Source organism: Chinchilla lanigera, unplaced genomic scaffold (assembly GCF_000276665.1).
Source record: "Chinchilla lanigera isolate Chin_1 unplaced genomic scaffold, ChiLan1.0 scaffold00095, whole genome shotgun sequence".
Classification (NCBI taxonomy): Eukaryota; Metazoa; Chordata; class Mammalia; order Rodentia; family Chinchillidae; genus Chinchilla; species Chinchilla lanigera.
In genome coordinates, this window is record NW_004955496.1 from 5560402 (window position 1) to 5580975 (window position 20574).

At 42.5% G+C, this 20574-nt stretch overlaps 1 protein-coding gene across 7 annotated transcripts in view; it reads left to right on the forward strand.

Moving 5' to 3' along the window:
* Positions 1-20574, forward strand: part of Slc9b2 (solute carrier family 9, subfamily B (NHA2, cation proton antiporter 2), member 2) — a 55689-nt gene that overhangs the window by 28289 nt on the left and 6826 nt on the right. For all 7 annotated transcript variants that reach the window (XM_013505379.1, XM_013505377.1, XM_013505378.1 and 4 more), the window contains exons 4-11: positions 1241-1411; positions 4355-4497; positions 5415-5542; positions 6701-6876; positions 9254-9360; positions 11286-11435; positions 13387-13495; positions 17313-17449. In XM_013505379.1, the coding sequence (XP_013360833.1) occupies positions 1241-1411; positions 4355-4497; positions 5415-5542; positions 6701-6876; positions 9254-9360; positions 11286-11435; positions 13387-13495; positions 17313-17449 (1121 nt within the window). The remainder of the gene's footprint in view (positions 1-1240; positions 1412-4354; positions 4498-5414; positions 5543-6700; positions 6877-9253; positions 9361-11285; positions 11436-13386; positions 13496-17312; positions 17450-20574) is intronic.

Here is a 20574-nt window from a genome sequence, read left to right on the forward strand (position 1 = left end):
GTCAGAGAGAGGCACTGGCAGATTTGTTAGGCAGAATTAGAAATAAGAAAGCTTGGGACAGAACTCAGCCTGGGGTCTGGAAGAGGTACAGCTCTACTGCAGAGCAGCCTGGCCAATGGACGAAGGAGAGAAGCCAGTCCTTCTAATGGCTGAGGTGGTTCCAGTACAGTTAAGCAGGAGGTCAGTTCTGGGTTTGCAGGAAGGCTGTGTGAGTCCCTATTGCTTGGGAGGAGGGGGTCCAGGCTCCATGAAATGATTGTTTCTGCTCAGGGCAGCCTGTTTTGCAGAGACTGCTGGAATCCAAGATGACCATAGATTAAGGCAGTGACGAGAGACTTCTAGATGCCGCCTGGAAACTCAGTGTCCCTGTAAATTTCTTATCCTGAGTCCTTCAGTCTTGAAGGGGATGAGATAGATTATATAAATTTTGGGCTAATCAGCCTTGTACTACCAGCTTTTAAGCAGGTGCTCTCTCAGTGACCACGACACCTGCATGAAGATCTGAGCAGGAATCTGATCCAGAGATGGAAGGTGTAGGAGACAGCTGCAAAATGAAGGTCAAGCTTCATTCCGCTTTCAGATAGCCTTGAGCATCTGTAGCCCACGTGAAGTATCACTGGTGGTTGTTGTTTGTTTTAGCAAAAGCAGCTTTTAGGTTCCTGCCCACCTCAGAAGAAATTACACTTCAGGCTTTTAATGAGTAACAGGTTAAGGCCCCAGGAATTCACCTGCCCTTTGCCCAACGCGATCATATCTGTCTTAGAACTAAAAGACTGAAGCATGATTGGAGTTCAAGTATTGTCATATTTCTGTGAAAAGGGTAACGATAATGGTTGTTTCACTTTCTCATATGAACTGCCAATATGTCATAAAATTGTAAAGAAAAATAAGAGAAATCAAAGTAGCGGTTCCTTCTGGCAATAGGAAGGGAGGTGGGGGTGAGGTGGGGCACACAGGCAGATTTAAAGGACTGGTGATACCTTATTTCTTAAAATGCTTGGTGATTACCCATTTGTTCATATTCTTGATGCTTCTGCTTTATACACAGTTACAAATGTTTATCTATGCAATGTTCATTTTATTTTTATTAAATTTTTCTTTTTATTGGTATATGTTTGCAGTACATAATGTTCTGTTGCTCATAGGCAGTGGGTTCAGTGTTTAAGAATTATTTTAGATAATGTTGAAACATGTATTTGACAAGTTTTTGACAGGAACTGGTTTTCTTGGTTTATTCCAGTCATCATGGCAGTCCTTCTGTGGGCTGTAGTTTGGTCCATCACTGGCAGTGAATGTCTCCCAGGAGGAAACCTATTTGGAATCATCATTCTGTTCTACTGTGCTGTCACTGGAGGAAGACTTTTGGGGCTTGTTAAGTTACCAACACTCCCTCCACTGCCTCCTCTTCTTGGTAAGTGCAGAAGCACGTTTTCTTTCCTTCAAAGTAAGTAATATTTTTTTAAAATAGTAGTTTGGAAAGCTTTGGGGAAAAAAAGAAATGAAATATTTCCATATTTGCTGTGCTGGAAACAAAAGCAAAATGTCCAGTTTGAGGGATTTTGTGAGCTAGTTGTTAAAAGTGATGTATAAAAAATAAATTATGTAAACTTAGAAATAAGTAACTTACATTAAAGGACAAGAGTGATCAATACTGGAAACTGATCACTTCCTCATTATTTTACCGTGTTTCCCTTATGTATGCCCTTGAGATTATGGGAACACCATGTCATGGCGGCCACTGACCATCTATCCCAGTTCCACACTCAGAGACATCATGTTAGTACCTTAAAATCACCTCTGATGGAAGTATCTGTAACACAGAAATTGGTGAATGTATAAATGAGGCCTTGCTTATTATAAGTCATACTGTTGACCAAGAGTGACATGTTGACATATGTTCTCATTGGTACATTTTTACCTTACTCATTAACATAAAGAAAAATACAGGTCTACATTCACAGTGACTGGCTCATCACAAATATGAGTGACTTCTTTGCTGAATCAGGGAGTAGACACCCATTTATTTTCAGTCCAGCTGTGTTAAATCTCTTCTTTGTCGTTGTTGCTGTTGTTTGTTTTGGTACCAGGAATCGAACTCAGGACCTTATGCTTGCCAGCCAAAGTGCCATGCTATATCCCCTACCCCTTAAATCTCATTGAACTGCAGACAGTTTTGTGGTTGTGGACACAGGAATTTGGCAAGTAGTAACAAAGCAATCTGTGAGGATTCACAGGGGACTGAGACGGGAGTTTGCAGCTGGGGATATGACCGGGTGCTTATAACTTCTTTGGAAAATATGGGGAATGTTTAAATTAAAACATTTATTATCGTGAAAAGCACATTGCCATGAATCGCCCTCACAATACTTACCCTCACTTCAAACACCCTTACCCCACTGTTCTTGCCACTTTCTGCAGCAGGTCTGGAGTCCTCTTTCCTGAATGTGTTGTTGTGGCTGCCTTGATGTCCTGAATCGATTTAAAACATTTTCTTTTCATGGTCATTTTGACTTTGGGGAAGAAGGAGAAGTCACTTCATGCAAGATCTGGAGAATGAGCTGGATGAGGCCATGCTGGGATGCTATTGTGAGCCTGCCTTTGTGTTGGGTGGTACTAAGCAGCAGCATTCACCTTATTTTTGATCACACCGCATAAACACACTCAGGAAAGAGGACTCCAGAACTGCTTCAGAAAGTGGCAAAAAGAAAAAAATTAAAAAGGAAGAAGGAGAAAGTGGCAAGAACGCTGGGATAAGTGTGTTTAAAGTGAGGGGGAGGACTTTGAGGGGGATTTGTGGCAATGTATCATTTACTATAATAAAAGTTTAATTTAAATTACCATCATGGTTTGCTCACTCCTCACATTACTCTTTTCATTTTTCCTTTCAGAAACAGGAACTGTAGCCCTGTTCATACTGTTCCCCAGCAGACACTGTAGAAAGCCCAGGTTGCAGAACTGAGACCTTCCAAGCTTTTGTCTAGATGAAGGGAGTGATGAGAGCTGTCTGAAAACAAGGCTCCATGCGCCCTGCATCTGCAGCAAGGCATGAAAAGCTGTGCTTATTCTTTGTTGTGTTTTTTTTGTTGTTTTTTGTTTTTGCTTTTTGTCTTTCTGAGACAGGGTCTCTTGCTATGCAGTTCAGGCTGGCCTTGAACTCACTTTGTAGGCCAGGCTGATCTCGAACTCGCAACGATCCACCTGCCTCAGCCTCCCGAGTGCTGGGATTACAGGCGTGCGCCACCACACCCGGCTGTGCTTATTCTTTGTGTCTGTCCTCACGCAGGTCCAGCTTTAAGATGTGGATTGAGGCATTGACGAGACACAGGTGTAGTTGGTCCTGCTGAGAAGAGTGGAGGACAGGGCCGCACGGTCTCTGACACAACACTCCTTGGGGTGGGCAGCTGGCACCAGGAGGGCAGAGCCCTCCCAAACCATGCCCATCACTTACTCTCAGCTCCTGCTTGCAGTGCCTAAAGCTGTTGCTTTTTCTTCCATCCACTGCATCTTCCACTGCAACTGCCCTTACCCTCAACCACCCTGCCCCTTCTTAATTCATACAGCACCCTTGTGCTGTCATACACTGGGGTTGTTCCCTTGTCTTGTTGCCCTAGAGGCTGAAAGCTTGTTGAGGTGCAGTCCTGCTGTCTGTCGACTGAGTTCTAGTACTCTGTGGAGTCTAAAATCCTGAAGGCAGGGCTGGGGATATAGCTCAGCGGCACAAGCACCTGCCTGGCAAGCGCAAGGTCCTGAGTTCAATTCCCAGTACCAAAGATAAATAAATAAATAAAATCCTGAAGGCATCAGCCAGTGCTCAGTGACAGAATAAAGGATAAGTCACAGCTGACACAACAGGATGGTGTGCATTTGATCGGAATTCACTTCTAAAGTGTTTGCAAAGTAAGCTGTGCATCTCTTGTAAAGTGCTGTGGTTGTGAGGGTGAACTGAAGCACCTGCTATGCTAAGCACTCACTGAGGTTTTAGGAAATCCTGCAAAGCACGGAATTTCAGGAGCTGGTCGCCAGTCTCTCTTGTGTGCAAGGGAGGGGTGGAACTCACATTGAGAACATTTTCTGTATAGGATTTGATCGTTCTCTTGACCTGTCTTGTCTCTCCCTTTTATGGTCAGTTTTTTAGGAAATATTAATTATTCTGATGTTTCCTTTTATATGCATTGTAAATTATTTCTTTGCTCCTCCAAGTCATTGAATTATTTAATCTTGTTAATTAAAAGTTTAACTTAATTTCATCCAAAGGCTAAGCATAGGGGAAGATTCTACAGCCATTCTTTTTACATGTGAAGGGCTGGAAACTCTTGTTAAAACCCCCTGGTCCCATTGGGCTTTGCTGTTCCAGGCATGCTGCTGGCTGGGTTTCTGCTCAGGAACATCCCAGTCATCTGTGACAATGTGCAGATCGAGCACAGGTGGTCTTCCTCCCTGAGAAGCATCGCACTGTCTATCATACTGGTGCGCGCTGGCCTTGGGCTGGACTCAAAGGTAAGATGCATGCATCTCTAATTACTAAGCAGGGACTGTGTTCCTCCACTGTCCCAAACATCTGGGGTCCCCTAGCTTCAGGAAAGGACATGGACACTGTGTGACATTCTTGAGAAGAAAACAGGATGCATCTCCTGCAGGGCTGTTCTGCAGGGAGCACCTTGTGTTTCACAGGAAGCAAGACAATGTCTCCATATTCTTTCTCAGAGAAAGGTGGACTTAATGTCAGTAAAAAAGCTGCTGTTCCCTTGATGGAGATACAAGCTATGCTTCAGGTGATGGTTGTGCAAAGCTGTGTGTGAGTGCGGGAGGCTGACCGCACTGCCGGACATCCAGAATAGGCTCCTCCTGATGCCCTTTGCATGCACATCTCTGAGTTCAGGAATGTACATTCTTTTTTTGGGGGGCGGGGGTATCGGGAATCGAACTCAGGACCTTGCACTGGCCATGCAGGCACTTGTGCTGCTGAGCTATCCCTGGCCCTAGGAATGTATATTCTTGGAGAATGATGCTCCTCACCCCAGGAGCCTCATTCCTGGCCTACACCATAAGTGAACTAATGCTGAGCGATTAAGTCAGCAAGTGTGTGGCCTCGGAGCAGATGCCGCAAACCATGGCTGGGTGCAGACCTGGCTCCGCTACTCACCAGCTTCATGACTTTAGGTAAATGACTTAACTCGAAAGGAGAGCCTCCAAAACAGTGAGGATAATCATATTACCTATCTCACTGGGTCATTGTGAAGACAACGCAAGCTGCCTCCAAAATGCTTAGAATGCAGAAATGTTTGTTAAGTGAAACAGTACCCAGAAAATTCACTGTAGCCGAGTGTGGTTGGAAGGCTGCAGGGGCTGCTGAGCACCGCATGCTCTGTGAGGGTACAGAGGGTGTCATATCAGGATGTCTGCTTACACTCCAGGCCCTGCAGAAGCTGAAAGGTGTCTGTGTGCGTCTATCCCTGGGTCCCTGCATCGTGGAGGCATGTGCAGCCGCCATTCTTTCCCACTTCCTGATGGGTTTGCCATGGCAGTGGGGATTTATACTGGGGTAAGGATTCTTTTCTCTGTCATTTTGATATGCAGTGACACTTGGGACTTTCCCTGATTCCACACCACAGTGTATATATGAGTGTTTTTTAAAGGACACTAAAAAACTTGACCTGGCCAATCCAGCATGGCCTCAGTATTCCTCTCCCAGGTAGGGTCTGCTCTCTGCAAGTGCTTTTCTGCAGAATGCGGTCATTCAGCCCATCGAGGAGGCCATGGGCTTTGGACTGCACCCAACCCCATGCCTATGACAGGTGCTGGGTCACACCCCAGAGTCTGCACAAAGGATGCCACACATTCAGCAGTGACCAGAGCCTTCCTCTGCCTCCATGGTTCTTCTGTCCCTTCCTCCCGGCTCAGCTTTTCACTTCCAGTGGTGACAAGCCGTGGGAAGCAGCAAGGGTATGAACAAGTCCTTAGTAGGAGTTTGGAACTGATATGAGGCAGGAAGTAAGGACTTCCCACTTCTCATGGTGACAAGTCGGGAGCTCTGCTGCATGGGCTCCACCCAGCTCTGCCATTCCCAGGGTGGAGTCTTTAGCATGGCAGTTAGTGCCACTGTGCCTCAGTGTCCTTGCTTGTAATAGGAAGACACACAGCCTCTCTCTGACAAGGTTGTGGGGAGAGTGAAATTAGCTCATTGGAAGTGTTCCAAAGGGGTGGTGCGCAGGAAGCCCTTCAGGTGCTTTCACTTACAGCTGCTGCTGTCCCTAGTGCCACTTCCAGTCACCATGGCCTTCTCCCTGGGACCTGCATCTTATTTCACATACAGAGCCCTAACGGAAGGTCCGGTGTCACTGGGTTCCAGTTCAGATGTCCATGGCAAGTTTTCAAAAGCCCTAACACGAACATTTTGTTTCAAACACAGCTTCCTGGACCAAACACCCTATTAGTTCCTCCATGCCATTCATAAATATAAAATATTTATTTTAGGTGATCTGGTTCCCAAATAGGTTACCCATGGTAGACTTTGGAGTGGAGTGTTCTAGAGAACACCCCTGTCCATGTGTATCTGGACTGGCATTCCTCCATTTGAAAGACTATCGTTGTCCAAAGTCTAACCTTTAAAAGAGTGGAGGTTAAAAATTAGAGGCTCTTCTGGATTTTAACATGATAATAGAAGGAGATTCTGTCCTATGTCTGAAGTTCTGTGTGTCAGTTTCGTCCTAGGCGCTGTGTCCCCAGCTGTGGTGGTGCCTTCTATGCTCCTTCTGCAGGAGGGAGGCTATGGGGTGGAGAAGGGGGTCCCCACCTTACTCATGGCTGCGGGCAGCTTCGATGACATCCTGGCCATCACCGGCTTCAACACGTGCCTGGGCATAGCCTTTTCCACAGGTAAACTAATCTGTGTACCACACGCTGCTCTTTTCCTTTGGAGACATCACTTAAATGTTATAAGCATGGCTTGTTCGCTTAAGGCAGGTTAAAAATATGGAAACCAGCAGCAAGAATTGTGGACCTAAGGAGGGACAGGAGCTACGGATCCATACTCCCTTCCCTCCTCTCAGTGCAGGGTGTGCGAGTCACATGCCACAAGCCTAGGTGCTCAAGTTGTGGTTTGCAGAGATCTGGGCAAGTTTAACCATGAAGACTTCAGACAAAGGACGAGTGGGCTTCTCAGTGGGCACGCAGTACAGAGAGCAGCCCTGCTGGGAGGAGCAGCGCGCTTCTAAAACAGGAATGTTTGTGCTCTCTCCTTGTCAATATTTGATGGGCAAGAACAGCTGTGATGTTTAATGGGTGCCTTATCATTGCTCAGTAAGGTTCTGATTTGTGTGTTTTGCAAGTAGTAATAGAAAAGGAATTTAAGGCACACCCTCCCAGCACCCCACACTCAGGCACACACACCATGCTTCAATACCTTTGTTAAGCAGATATGGGCAAAAGGCTGAGAAGAGATTCCATGCCTTTATTGTTCCTTGGCACAGCACCAATTTCACTTTGTTCCTTTATCTTTCATCCAAAACTGGGAAATAAACTTCGCACTTCTTGTTATTGACAGAGTGTAATTGTAGCCTGAGTTCAGCCTTAGATTCTTCCTTGGAAGCACAGTGTCCGGGGAAGTCCCTACTCCCCCATTCCTGCCAGCCCTCTTCTAAATGTGGGCTCCTACGTGCTAATTCCACACTGGTTTGCTGAGGAAGTGGTCTCATCCCACCACTTGGCTCCAGCAGGTGCCCTCCACCCAGGCCCTGGGAAATTTGTCTTCCCAAAGCAGTTTTCATCGTGTCACTTTCTAGTCTAGGAACTAGCAAAGATTCCGGGTTTACCTACTGAGTCCAGTCACCACACATGTGTTCCTTTTAATGCTATGGAACCTGTGTAAACTTGTTCTCTCACTGTGTTCTGACATATACATGTGTGAAACAGTGGGTCTCAGTCTTAGCTGCACGTTAGAATTACCTGGGGAGTTAAGAAAAATGTACACATCCCTTCCACCAATGAAATCAGAACCTTTGAGAATGGAAACCAATGCGCTCGGAAGGTGACAACTTGAAGAACCTGCCTGGTGGGCTCTGTCTCCTCACCTTGCTTGTCCTGAGACCTTGTGGACCTGAGCCCTGCTGGCTTCACTCAATTAGAATTTTTAAGAGTGGAACTCAAGAGGTTTTACAAACAACCACATCAAGCAAGAAATTGGAACTAATTAGCTACTTCTGTTCACTAGCTGAGTGGAAAGCTCCTATCACAGCTCAGTGCTTTTGACAGTAGCACCATTTACCTAATAGAGCAATGCTAGCTAAGAAAAATTACTCCAAGCAGTCATTTTAAATAAAGGGGTAATTGCCGTAACAGTGAGAAACCACAGTAACGGGAGTACCTTTTCCCTCAGGGCCATCTTGAAGAATGGCTTTCTTCAGGGAAGCAATTTCAGTGGAATTTTCAGTACACGTGCTCAGAAATTTTTTTAAATTAAAGTTTCCTTAATCTTGTGTGGTGCAAAGGACAATATGGGCCTCCCTTAGGGTTATAATATTTCAAAAGAGTTAAGCAACAAACAGAGGAGCATCCAGAGACATTTCAAAAGTATTTTTTTAGATTTACTGTTATAATAGACCTTTAAGAAGGAATAGGAAGATTCTTAATTTTCATTGCCAGATTCTCAAATTACTTTATTTTGTACATATCAGAGCTATTAAAGTCAATGTTTATTTATAACTTTGTACAAAAACAAGCTCTTAAATGGTAATTTGAAAACTTAGCTAGATCTATCTACTAACCTCGTATATAATAGTAGAACAAATGTCAATAGTCAGGTTTAATGTTGACCTTAAGGAAATTTGTTTTGGCTCTTATCCAATTCACTTTGCAGCCAGAGTTGTGGAAACAATTAAGTTTGTGAACCAAGGAACCACTGTACTCTTCTTGTAAGAAATGCCCATTTCATTAGACATTTTAAATTACCTTTTTTTTTTTGAGACAGGGTCTCAATATGTAGTTCAGGTTGGCCATAGTTGAATTACTATGTAGCCCAGAGTGGCCTCCAATTTGAAGTGATCCTCCTGCCTCAGCCTCCCAAGTGCTGGTAATACATGCGGGTGCCACCATACCCGGCTAAGTCACTTATATTTACGGCTGTGGAAATGAGAAGATGCTCATGAGGACAGCCTTTCACATACTTAGGTTCTTCATGCTGATGACTACAGACCAATGCTTGCAAGTTAATGGGTGTACGATTCTGTCTGAAGTTTTGTTTGGGTATGTTTTCCAGGCTCCACCATGTTTAATGTCCTCAAAGGTATTCTGGAGGTGGTGATTGGTGTGGCAGCTGGAGTTCTTCTTGGATTTTTTATTCGGTACTTTCCAAGCCATGACCAGGTGAAGGAAGTCATCTGTGGGAATGTCATGCTCTAGAATGTCACTGGAAGAACATTCTAGAACACGTCCCTCAAAGCTGGATATGAAGAATGTGTTTGGAGAATGAGTCCCTGTTTTAAAATTGCTCACTGCTATATCAGTATTATTTATGAGATTTATGCATAGGGCTAAGTATATAAGATTTTAGTGCAATCCTGGTATTATTATCTCTAATTTCCATTCTGAACATTTCATATTTCATTCTAAAACAAATAATATTAATTCCAAAGTAATAGGCTATGCAAGTTTTTTAAAATTTCATAATACTCAGCTGAATTAAGGGATATGGCTTTTGGCCTTTGTTTTTGTTAGATTTTAATATTATCAAATGGATAAATCTTAACATTTCATTATAATATAGCAAAATGTTTCTCTATAGGGAAAGCCAGGTTCTTTATGGTACACAATGATCTTGTAATGAAAAGCAAAGTTTTATTTTCCTTTACTCTGCTAAGTCTTTCAAGGTAGATAAACACATGAAAATGTTTTCTTTTGGTAAAACTGGTATTATTCTGAAATTTCAGGACATTTTGAATGCCATTAAAAACTTAACTAAAGAACTTTTAACATTTCTATTAGCAAACTATATGTTGATTTGAATTTTTATTGTGCTTCAAAACCCTCCAAGTAAAAACATCTGAAAAGATTTTATGAATGTGTAAAAGAAAATTATAGAGCCAGGCTTGGTGGTACATGGGAGCTCTTAGGAGGCTGAGGCAGGAGGATCACAAATTCAAGGCCTGCTTAGACTACAAAGCAAGTTCAAGGCCAGGTTGGACTGTGTATATAAGGAAACCCTGTATCAAAAAAAAAGGAAGAAAGAAGGAAAAAATTATAGGATTACTCTAATTATACAGTATAACAGACAGAAATACAATAGCTCAGTTATGTTTCTTACTGCTAAACGGCGGCCCTCTGCTCAGTCGCCAGCCACCAGCTGATGTAGCAGCAGCGGACAGGTGTTTCCACCACCGCTGAATGTCCCATGGGAAGTCTGTCTGGTGCAATCCACACACAATCTACTGTTCCCATCACCCTGGAACCCACAGGGAAACTTAGGCTCATGGGACAAGGGGCTTGCACAGTCACTGGCTAGAAAGCAGCAAGGCTGCAGGGAGGGAGGTGATTCACCCTGGACTGAGTGCCCCCAAGGCAGGCACTGTTGAGGCTACTTCCACGATCAGGGATTTAAGAGGGAAAAGTCAAAAGGGAAGGACAGGGCCTAGGCGATAGGACAACAGCAAACAACTGCTCTAACCTCTTAAAAACTTTCCTGGTATTCAAGAACTTGGAAAGAAAGACCAGGTGTCAAAAGAGAGAAAGACCAGGTGTCTGCAAAGAATAGATATATTTTTCTTTCTTTTGGGAGAGGAGTACTGGAAATTATACCCAGAGACTTTGCACTGAGCTACATCCCCAGGCTTTTCTAAGATTTTTTAGAATTTTGAGACAGGGTCACGAAGTTGTACAGGCTCAGCTGGAACTTGTCATTCTCCTCCCTCAGCCTCCCAGAGTGCTGGGATGCCAGGCGCACCGCCACACCTGCTTAGTGACACAGCTTTAACCTTCACCAAACCCTGTGGCCTAAGTCCTTTCAGAGAGAGGAGGTCACAGCTTGGAGAGGCGAAGCAAGAATGCTGAAAGGCTGGCCTTGTAACCCTGCCCTCTCTGCTGCTCCCCCAGGCTAAGTCTGCACTAACTGCAGAGGCGGAGAACAGGCTTCCTACAGCAGGGCTAGGTTTGCATGCACATACCTCTGCTCTTTGAAGGAAGAGGAAGTAGCTGCTGTGCTCATGCTCACGAGGGACATTTTCGTTTTCCTCTGAACCCTGCATTGGGCAGCCCATCATAGCAGATGCCTCATGTGCTGTCCCTCTGTCCCACAGGCCGCCCTGACGCTGACCCGTGCCTCCCTGCTGCTGGGCCTGTCCGTGCTGGCCGTGTTCAGCAGCGTGCGCTTCGGTGTCCCGGGCTCAGGTGGGCTCTGCACGCTGGTCACTGCCTTCCTGGCAGGCTTGGGATGGAGCGACGAAAAGGTGACTTTCAGCTCAACTTCTACTCTGATGTTTTTATGACTAATCTTTTATGTGCAGGTGCCAACCCTTAATCACATTTTTACCGTGGGAGGTGTTTTCTGCACATACACAGATGTTCCCCAATGCACGTACCTATATCTTCCCGGTCTCTTGTCAGTCTGGAGTTGAGGGCCTCATCTACACGGTGGCCAGGGCTGCAGACTGTCGCACTGCAGTGGGGCCACACTGTAGGTAGCCAAACTCCTGCTAATGGACATTTAGTTTGTTCTGGTTTTATGCCAAGACAAATAGCGTTTACATCAATTACACTGTGACACAAATTCCACTTTCCTTCAGCAGCCTCTACTAAGGCATCCCTCCTCTAAAATGAGATGATTAAAGCCCAGTGGTGCAATTGGTCAGCGCAGTACTTATATAAAATGAGGTGATTCACGATCATATTTGTCCTAAGTTTATATCACACTCATATCCCGATATCCTCTATTTATTTATTTTTATTTTCTTTTAAAATACTTTTCAGTCAGATTGATCTGACTCCAAAAGTGACTTGTACTACCCTATGATAGTAGCATTATTATGCAGGACACGTTTCATTTTTTTATATGTATTTCATTGACACATACCAAGTGCTTTATAAACATTGTGATTCTAAACCTTGTAATTCAAAATTAAGCCTCTAAACTCGTAAGTAATGAGCTAGGAAAGAGTAAGCCCCAGATGAGCCACAGGATTTGGGATGGTGTCCAAGAGGGGCTTCAGCCCCTGGGAAACCCAGGGAGCTTGAGGCCTCTTCCAAGGAAAGAAACTTGAGCTTCCTAAAGGAAGGGGAAATAGGGAGGGGCCAGCTCCTTCTCACCACATCAGGCTGCAGGAAAACTAGGATGCGGGTCTCACAGGGAGACTGTAACAGCCAGACCATCACTCTCCTTGTCTGCATTCGCCATGACTTGGCCTGAGCTGCCTGCGGCCCAGCTCCTACACAGGTGTGCAGTGTAATCCACCACCCAGAAGAAAACTGCATCTTTCTTCCATTCGTAGCAGCAGTTGCTCTCCTATGCGTTTTATCTCTTTATCTACACACACATGGATATGTGAACATGCATGGAGTACCATATTTGTTGTTCCATTCCATATTGTGCTATTTAAATCAAGCTGAAAGTTTGTGATCATTTCCTTATGGTAGGTTCCTGAAATTTGGGGGGGGGTGTTCAGTAATATAATCATTTTGAGGGCTTTGATGCATAGTATCAAACTGCTTTCTAGAATTGTATATGTCTACTTTTCCACCAGTAATACATGAAGTACTTCATCAGCTCAGAATGATGTTTCCCAGACTTTGAAATGATTCAGAATTATCTGGAAGGCTGAAATTACGTTTGCTGGACTCTATACCCCAGTTTCTGATTTAGGCAGACTTCACTGGGACTTGAGAATTTGTGCTTCCAATGAATTTCCTGACAATCCTGATGCTGCCAGTCTGGCGACCACACTCAATACTGATTTGTATTGCTTTCACTCGTTCTTTGGATGAGAAGTCACCACACTTTGACTCAAACATTTCGGACCAGCAGTTCCTAATCTTTTGCACTGATTGGGCAGGGTCACAGGGAAAGACCCTGTGGATCTCCCCTCCCCTGGGCCACACTGTGACTCTCTGGCGGGCGGGCTGCCCTGTGGTAGAATATAGGCACCTTTCTCCCTGGCTTCCTTCTTTTCCTTCCTTGTTTTCCTGAGTCCCAGTGATGAAACCCAGGGCCTTGCACACAGAAGGCAAGCACTCTGCCTCAAGCTGCAGCCCTGTCGGGGCCTCCTTTTTCTGAATATTTTCCTTCACACATGTCAGAAAGCTGTGTCCTCAGATCAAATAACTTAGATTTCAAATTAGTAAGATTCTTAAAGTTTGTCATTTACCATAATAAAAATGTCTGTATGTGTTCTGCTTTTCTCTTAGGGTGAGGTTGAAAAGATAATTGCCATCGCCTGGAACATTTTCCAGCCACTTCTTTTTGGCCTGATTGGAGCAGAGGTATCTGTTGCATCTCTCAGACCAGAAGCTGTTGGTAAGAATTTCAAAGTGGTTTTTTTGATAAATCTGATCTCTCTCTCTCTCTCTCTCTCTCTCTCTCTCTCTCTCTATATATATATATATATATATATATATATATATATATATTCAGTTGAGATATCGTCAGTAGTTCTATGTTTGGGGTTCCTATTGTTTCACTTCTATAAAAAGTTAATTATGACCTAAGACTTTAAAGTGGTTAGTTAGACAGTAATGCTTGCTTACCTAAAACAGTGACTATTTAACCCTTTATTTTTCCCTAAGGATAAGAATGTTCATGAAGCCTTATTCTGATCATGGCCCAGAATTTTTGAAGATAATTTGTTAGTTCTGTAATACATACACCCGGAGTAGAAATGTTTGTTTTTTCTTCTTCTAGTCCCTCATACACTCAAAAGCCGTCAGAGGAACACTGTCTTGATTCTCAACACTGCGCTTCTGTTGACTCGTGTACCTGTATCCATTCCTTTCTCCTCTTCTTCCATCGCAGTGTCCTTACCCCATGTGAGAGTCCCATCTCTTGCTACCTCCTTCAGTTACAAATATAGATTCTTCCCTTTTCCTCCTCCACATCCAAACATCCTTTTAGTTGTTTCCTCTTTAGAATTTAAATGCTTTTAATCTCTTATCCTAAAGAAGGCATCCTTCCATTTGGACACATGCTGGAACACTGACGGACCTCGAGTGCTTCATGCTACGTGAGATAAGCCAGACACAAAAGCACTAACCCTGCATGATGCCGCTTCCAGGGTGTTCCCAGAGCAGCTGAGTTCATAGACACAGAGTATAACTGTGCTTCTCAGGCACTGGGGCAGGGGGAATGGATAATTGTTTAACGAGAAGGGCATTTAAGGCTTTCTTTTATTTTAAAATTTTAAAAACTGACAAAACAACAATGAAGACAAAATCAAAACAACACAAAAACAACCAAAATGATACATGACCTCAAAACAAAATGATACAAATTTACAGTGATAACAGATCACATACTGTTATCTTCAGTGAAGTTGCTCGGTCCACTAGACATGAGAATGCAAGCTTAACCTAACAATCCAAGACAGTGACAAGTAAAAACCAAAAATAAATAAATAAAAATTAAAAAAAAACCTTGGAAACGATGCAGAGTTTCACCGTACAAGATGGTAAGAGTTCAACAATGGTTCTTATACTGCATATTGTTTTCAGACCAGTCATTCTGATTACCAAACTCAAGTGTGCAAAATTGGTCAAGAAAAAAGAAAATTTGAAGCATTGACTGTTCCTTTCAATAAACCACAGACATCAGCAATACACCTATTCCAGCTATCCTTATATATACATATAAATTTGGTTTTTCATTAAAAAACCCAAAATAACAAAAACAAATACATAAACAAAACAGCAGAGAGAGCAATAAAAATGATACAGAATTGCAAAACATGGTGATAGGATATTAATATTGGTTGTTATATTAGATAATGTCAACTTCAAAATGGTTGCACATATAACCAGATACAGGCATGCAAAATTGATCAAACAATTACACATTAACCATTCCTTTCAATAAACCAACAGATATTAGGAGTACAATTATCCTGGCTATCCTGTGTGTGGGTGTGTGTGGGTGTATATATATATATATATATATATATATATATATATATATATATATATACACACACATATTTTTTTCGTCTTCCTTCTTTCTTTTTCCTCTCCCCTCCTTCATCCCAGTTTCCCCTTCCTACCTGAGCAGTTTCTTTTCCCTTTCACAATATCTCTTGTACCTTTCAGATTTCATTTACTCTTTCAGGTTCTTATAGTAGGGAGGAAATATGATGTTTACACATGTGAATCGGATTTATTTCACTAATGAGTATGGTTTCTAGTTGCATCCATTTACCCATAAAAGCCTCTAGTTTATCTTTCTTTATAACTGAGTAATACTTCATTGTATAAAAATACCACATCTTTTTTATCCATTCCTCAGTTGATGGACATTTGAGTTGTTTCCAAGATTTAACTATTACAAATTGTGCTGCTATAAACATGGGTGCACATATATCGCTGTGATGTTTTCTGTTCTTCTGGAAAAATACCCAGGAAGGAAATAGCTGGGTTGAATGGGACCTCTAGTCATAGTTTACTGAGGAATCTCCAGACTGATTTCCATAGTGGTTGCACCAGTCTACACTCCCACCAACAGTGAAGAATTCCTTTTTCCCCACATCCCCTCCAGAATTTTTTATGGGATGATTTCTTGATGATAGCCATTCTTTCTGGGGTGAGATGGAATCTCAGTGGTGTTTTAATTTGCATCTCAAATGACTAATGACATTGAACATTTTTTGATGTATTTATTTGCCATTTGTATTTCTTCATGTGAGAAGTGTGTATTCATCTCAGACGAGAAGGGCATTTAAGTTTTTCAAGGAGAAAATGTTCTGAAGATTAGTTGTACAATAGTATGAATATACTTAATGCTACTGAACTGTACACGTAAGAATGGTTAGGATGGTAAATATGTATCATACCACAATGTAAAATAACGTATGTTAAAATAGGAGAGATAATAGATGTACTTTCTCCATTTCCCTTTACCCCTTTCCTACTGCACTTTCTTCTTTCTTCCCAAATTAAAGAAAAAAAAGAAAAAAAACCAATAGCTAAACAGCTCCATTTCACCTTTCGACTTAAGCACCGGTTCTTTTCCTCAGTCCATGCGCTCCCAAGATATTTCAATGAATCCAGTCTTTGTTTTATTTCATCTCTTAGCAACATTTGGTGTTACTGCATCTTTAAAACACTCTTCACTGAATCCTGCTGTGTTGTGGAGCCCTTTGTCTCCTCCACACCAAACGTAGCTCAAATGCTGCTCCTTGTCGCTGTTTCCAGCGCTGTCCGTGGTATCCCTGTGTGTCACCCCTTTGGCCTCACCTGCACCAGAGACATCAAGTACAAACTGCATAGTACCAAAGCAACTCTCTTGTGTCCCATCCAGCAGGCAACAGAAGCTTCTGAACACCCCAACTTGGCGAAGCACTCTTCAACAAAACCACAGAAACTTTCCAGAAGTTTCCACATAAACTGCCACATTGCAGATTCATCGCAGATACCCCTGCAGTAGCTACACTTCGACATTGAGAAGCTGGTTTATCCCTTCTGAACTCCAGACACACAGTGTGGGAGAGTCTGTTGTGAGGCTGCTCTGTGTCCCTTCATGGAAGGATTTTGTGGCTCTGTGTTTAAGATGGTAGCAGTCCAAGCCCTTTCTGATTGCCATGCTCCCCACCCCATAGTGTCTGATAAGTACAAATGCCACCTCTAGTCCTTCCTTCTGCAAAAGATGCTCGTCTACTTTGGCAAAATAGTTTTGCCTCTTCTATTCTCATGCACAAGCTTCACTCACCACACAGTATACCTGCTTCTGCCTCCCTCCAATTTACAACTGCAGAGAAGGAAACACTATGTTTTACATTTTTATATACTGGTACCGGGTTTAAAGCTTATTGCACATATTAATTGCTTCTTATTAAGTAAGCACATGGAAGAAAGCGTGGATCTTGCTGTATAGTATAAGGGATAAAACATTTAAATCTCCTTTGTAAGAATTCAAATGTTTAATTTCTGGGTTTAATCTAGAGAAAACATTTTAAACAAATTGATGCTTAATACTGATTTTTTGATAAGTCATGACTAAACATTTTCATATTTTAATGTTTTAATGGTTTTACATTATTCCTATTGGTAGTATTTTGGATCAGTAGTTATACATGATTTGTAATGTCTCCACTAGTATTTCATTATTTCTAAAAATCAAATCTTTCTTCCAGGCTTCTGTGTTGCCACCTTGTGCATTGCAGTGCTCATACGAATTTTGACCACATTTCTCATGGTGTGTTTTGCTGGTTTTAACATAAAGGAAAAGTTATTTATTTCTTTTGCTTGGCTTCCGAAGGCAACAGTCCAGGTAATGATGGGCAAGATAGCTTACCATTTCAACTGCTGATTCTGTATGATCCCTTAAAACAGTGAATAAAAAGGCTTATTGCAATGTAGTGACAATAAGTAATTCCAGTGGGCTTTATAAAGAGTTACGTGAATCTACTCTTTAAAAGTCTGATCTGGGGCCAGGTGAGGTGGCGCACACCTGCACTCTGCAGCTACGTGGGAGGCTGAAGCCAGGACGGTTGAAAGTCTGGGCCAGCCTAAACAACTGACTGAGACCCTGTCTCAAAGTTTTTAAAATATCAAAAAATAACATAGAAGTCTGGGGAAGGTGTTCAGTGATACAATTACACCTAGCATGAGAGAGGCCAAAATGAAAACCTTGCTTTTAGTATATTTGTTTTAAAATGTTACGACTCATTAAAATACCTTTACACCATCAGAATAAGTCCTGTAAACCCCTGCATGAGTAAAAAGCAGTAGCAACAGGAGGGATTTGTTTGAATTTTTATTTATTCGGAACTCTTTAATTAAAGCAATATGAACTCTTTTTATTTCAATATCTTCCAAAAGAGAGTACAACAGAAATGGCATCGCCTATTCTGATGTTTGGAAGTACTTCCATGTCAGTATTACTGTTGACTCCAGGATACACAATGAAGAAAAGATTTATTGAAAAAACTCAGTAAATGTTTTACAATAGTCCTCCTTTATCCACAGTTTCGCTTTCTGTGGCTTGTGTGTTCCCCGTGTCTGGTCACAATCCAACAATACTAAGTGGAAAATTCCAGAAGGAAGCAGTTCATAAGTTTCACGCTGCTTGCTGTTTGAAGAGCAGGATGAAACATTACACTGTCCTACTCCATCCTGCAGTGTCCGCCTGGGGACACAAATCTTCCCTTTGTCTGGCACGTCCATGCTGTGCACACCTGTTAGTCTCAGGTATCAAGTCACCTGTTGCAGTGTGGCAGGGCTGTGTTCAGGTGATCCTTGTTTTACACAATAATGGCCCAGAGCATGGGGCATGGCGGTGCCTGTGATTTGCATATGCCAAAGAGGAGACATCAGTTGCTTCCTGTAGGTTAAAAGGTGCAAACTCTTAGCTTAATAAGGGAAAAACATGTAGCAAATCATAGATAGATAGATAGATAGATAGATGATAGATAGATAGATAGATAGATATAGATATAGATAGAAAGATGGATAGATAGATAGATAGATAGATAGATAGATAGATAGTTAGATAGATATTCTTTGCTACTGTCTGTTTCATAGGCGCACTGGGAATCTTGGGACACATCCCCAAGGATAAGGGGGACTAGTGTATTGATTTTGATTTTCAAGATTGTTAATTGCTATTATTATTCACAACTGGCTCAAACTCCTAAGAAATGTCTCACTCTCTTGACCCAAAAATCTGTGTACTCTAATGAACAGATAACAAAGAGAGCACTTATGGATCCGTGCTTCAGATGTTGATTGTGCCTTTGTTAGAATACCTGTAATTGTTAATTAAATTAGAATTGTATAATTATAACGTGTTGCAAGTATGCAATGACTTATATAGTAAATACATAGTATTGTATATTTGGGATTACTTACGAGAGACTTAACTATTCTGTCTGATTAATTTGCAGTTTATTGATATTCGCAGACTTATTTTCATGCAGTGAAAATCAGATGTTCTTAATTTAGAAGGCTTTGAAAGATGCGTATGTTCTGTAATTATTTTCCAGACTGTATGTGGTTTGGGCTTGGGCTTTATCCCAGGGTTTTTTCTTTTTGTCCACCAGACTGCTACATAGTGGTTAACACTATTTATAGTAACATCAGTAGGTAAATATCAAAATAGTGATTCTGCGTATGGAAGATGTGTTTCTAGACGCTCCTACTTCAAAGATACCATCCTCCTACCATCAAAGCAGTATTTTAAAATATGGAGAAATTACCGAGGATGTGTTGGATTCTGTGTGTGTTGTAGAAGGCATCCCTCGGTACCCTCTGGGGTATCCACTGGCCCACTCTGCCACATCCCCGAGTATGTAAGTTATGCACATCCTCTCCTGGCCTCGAAATCATCTCTAGATTACTCATAAAGCCTACTACAGTGTAAGTACTATGTGAATAGCTGTTACCTCATTGGTGAATAACATCAAGGAAAAAGTCTGTACGTATTCAGTACAGATGCAACTTAATTTAATACTTTCAGTCTGTAGTTGGTTAAATTTATAGATGGAGAGCAGGGACATGCAGGGCTGACTGGATCGTATAGAATCTTCTGTTTACTTCTGTGGATCTTACACAAGAAACAAGACTTTCATATAGAGATTCACTCTGTATTAGTGTTTAAAAGTTCCTTTCCCGTGATCTTCCGTTATAAGAAATCTATTTTAAATCGCAGTATGGCATACATACAAATCCCAAAAGGTAGGTACATGCGCGTGCACACACACACGCACACAGACGCAGAGAACTGAACGAGAAACATACACTGTAGTGTAATATGTGAAGTTCTTGCAAGGAACTCATAAACTGTCAGGTTAGTTCTGGCACAGGGAACCCCACAGTAACACAGAGCCTCGGCGCAGGGACTGCACGAGAGATCACTGTCCGCCTTTCCATCAGAGGCCTGGTGATTGCCATCCTCAGCAGATGCCGCCCACCCACGAGTCATAGTCGCCACATGCAGCCCGGGGTTTGGAACAGGGAGCCTCACGGAAAACGCAGCCGTTCCTTCCCGGGAGCACCTACGGGTGGCTCTGATCCCCCGCACGCACCTCTTAGTGGCCACAATTTCGATGAACAGCGACATCTAGTGGCCAAAGGGCTGGGGAAATGGAAGTTTTGCGCACAGCAGTGTGACCAGCTACAACTCGGCAGCCTTCTTGTAGAAAGACATGGGACTTAAGATGTTTGTGGGCAGCTGTCAGTCTCTGCCATGCTGTCTGATGCGCAGTTTTTCCCCTTCAGCTTCATCATCTTAGAGGCAAATGTTGCTCTGTTCTGAGATAATCACATTGACTAATAGACTGTTCCCTATGTGCTCTCAGAACGTTACATTTTACCTCTGAAAAAAATGAGAATTTTCATAAAACTTTCCAGTAGTACATTGTAAATAAAACATACTACCAACTTTGGAGCCAGAGT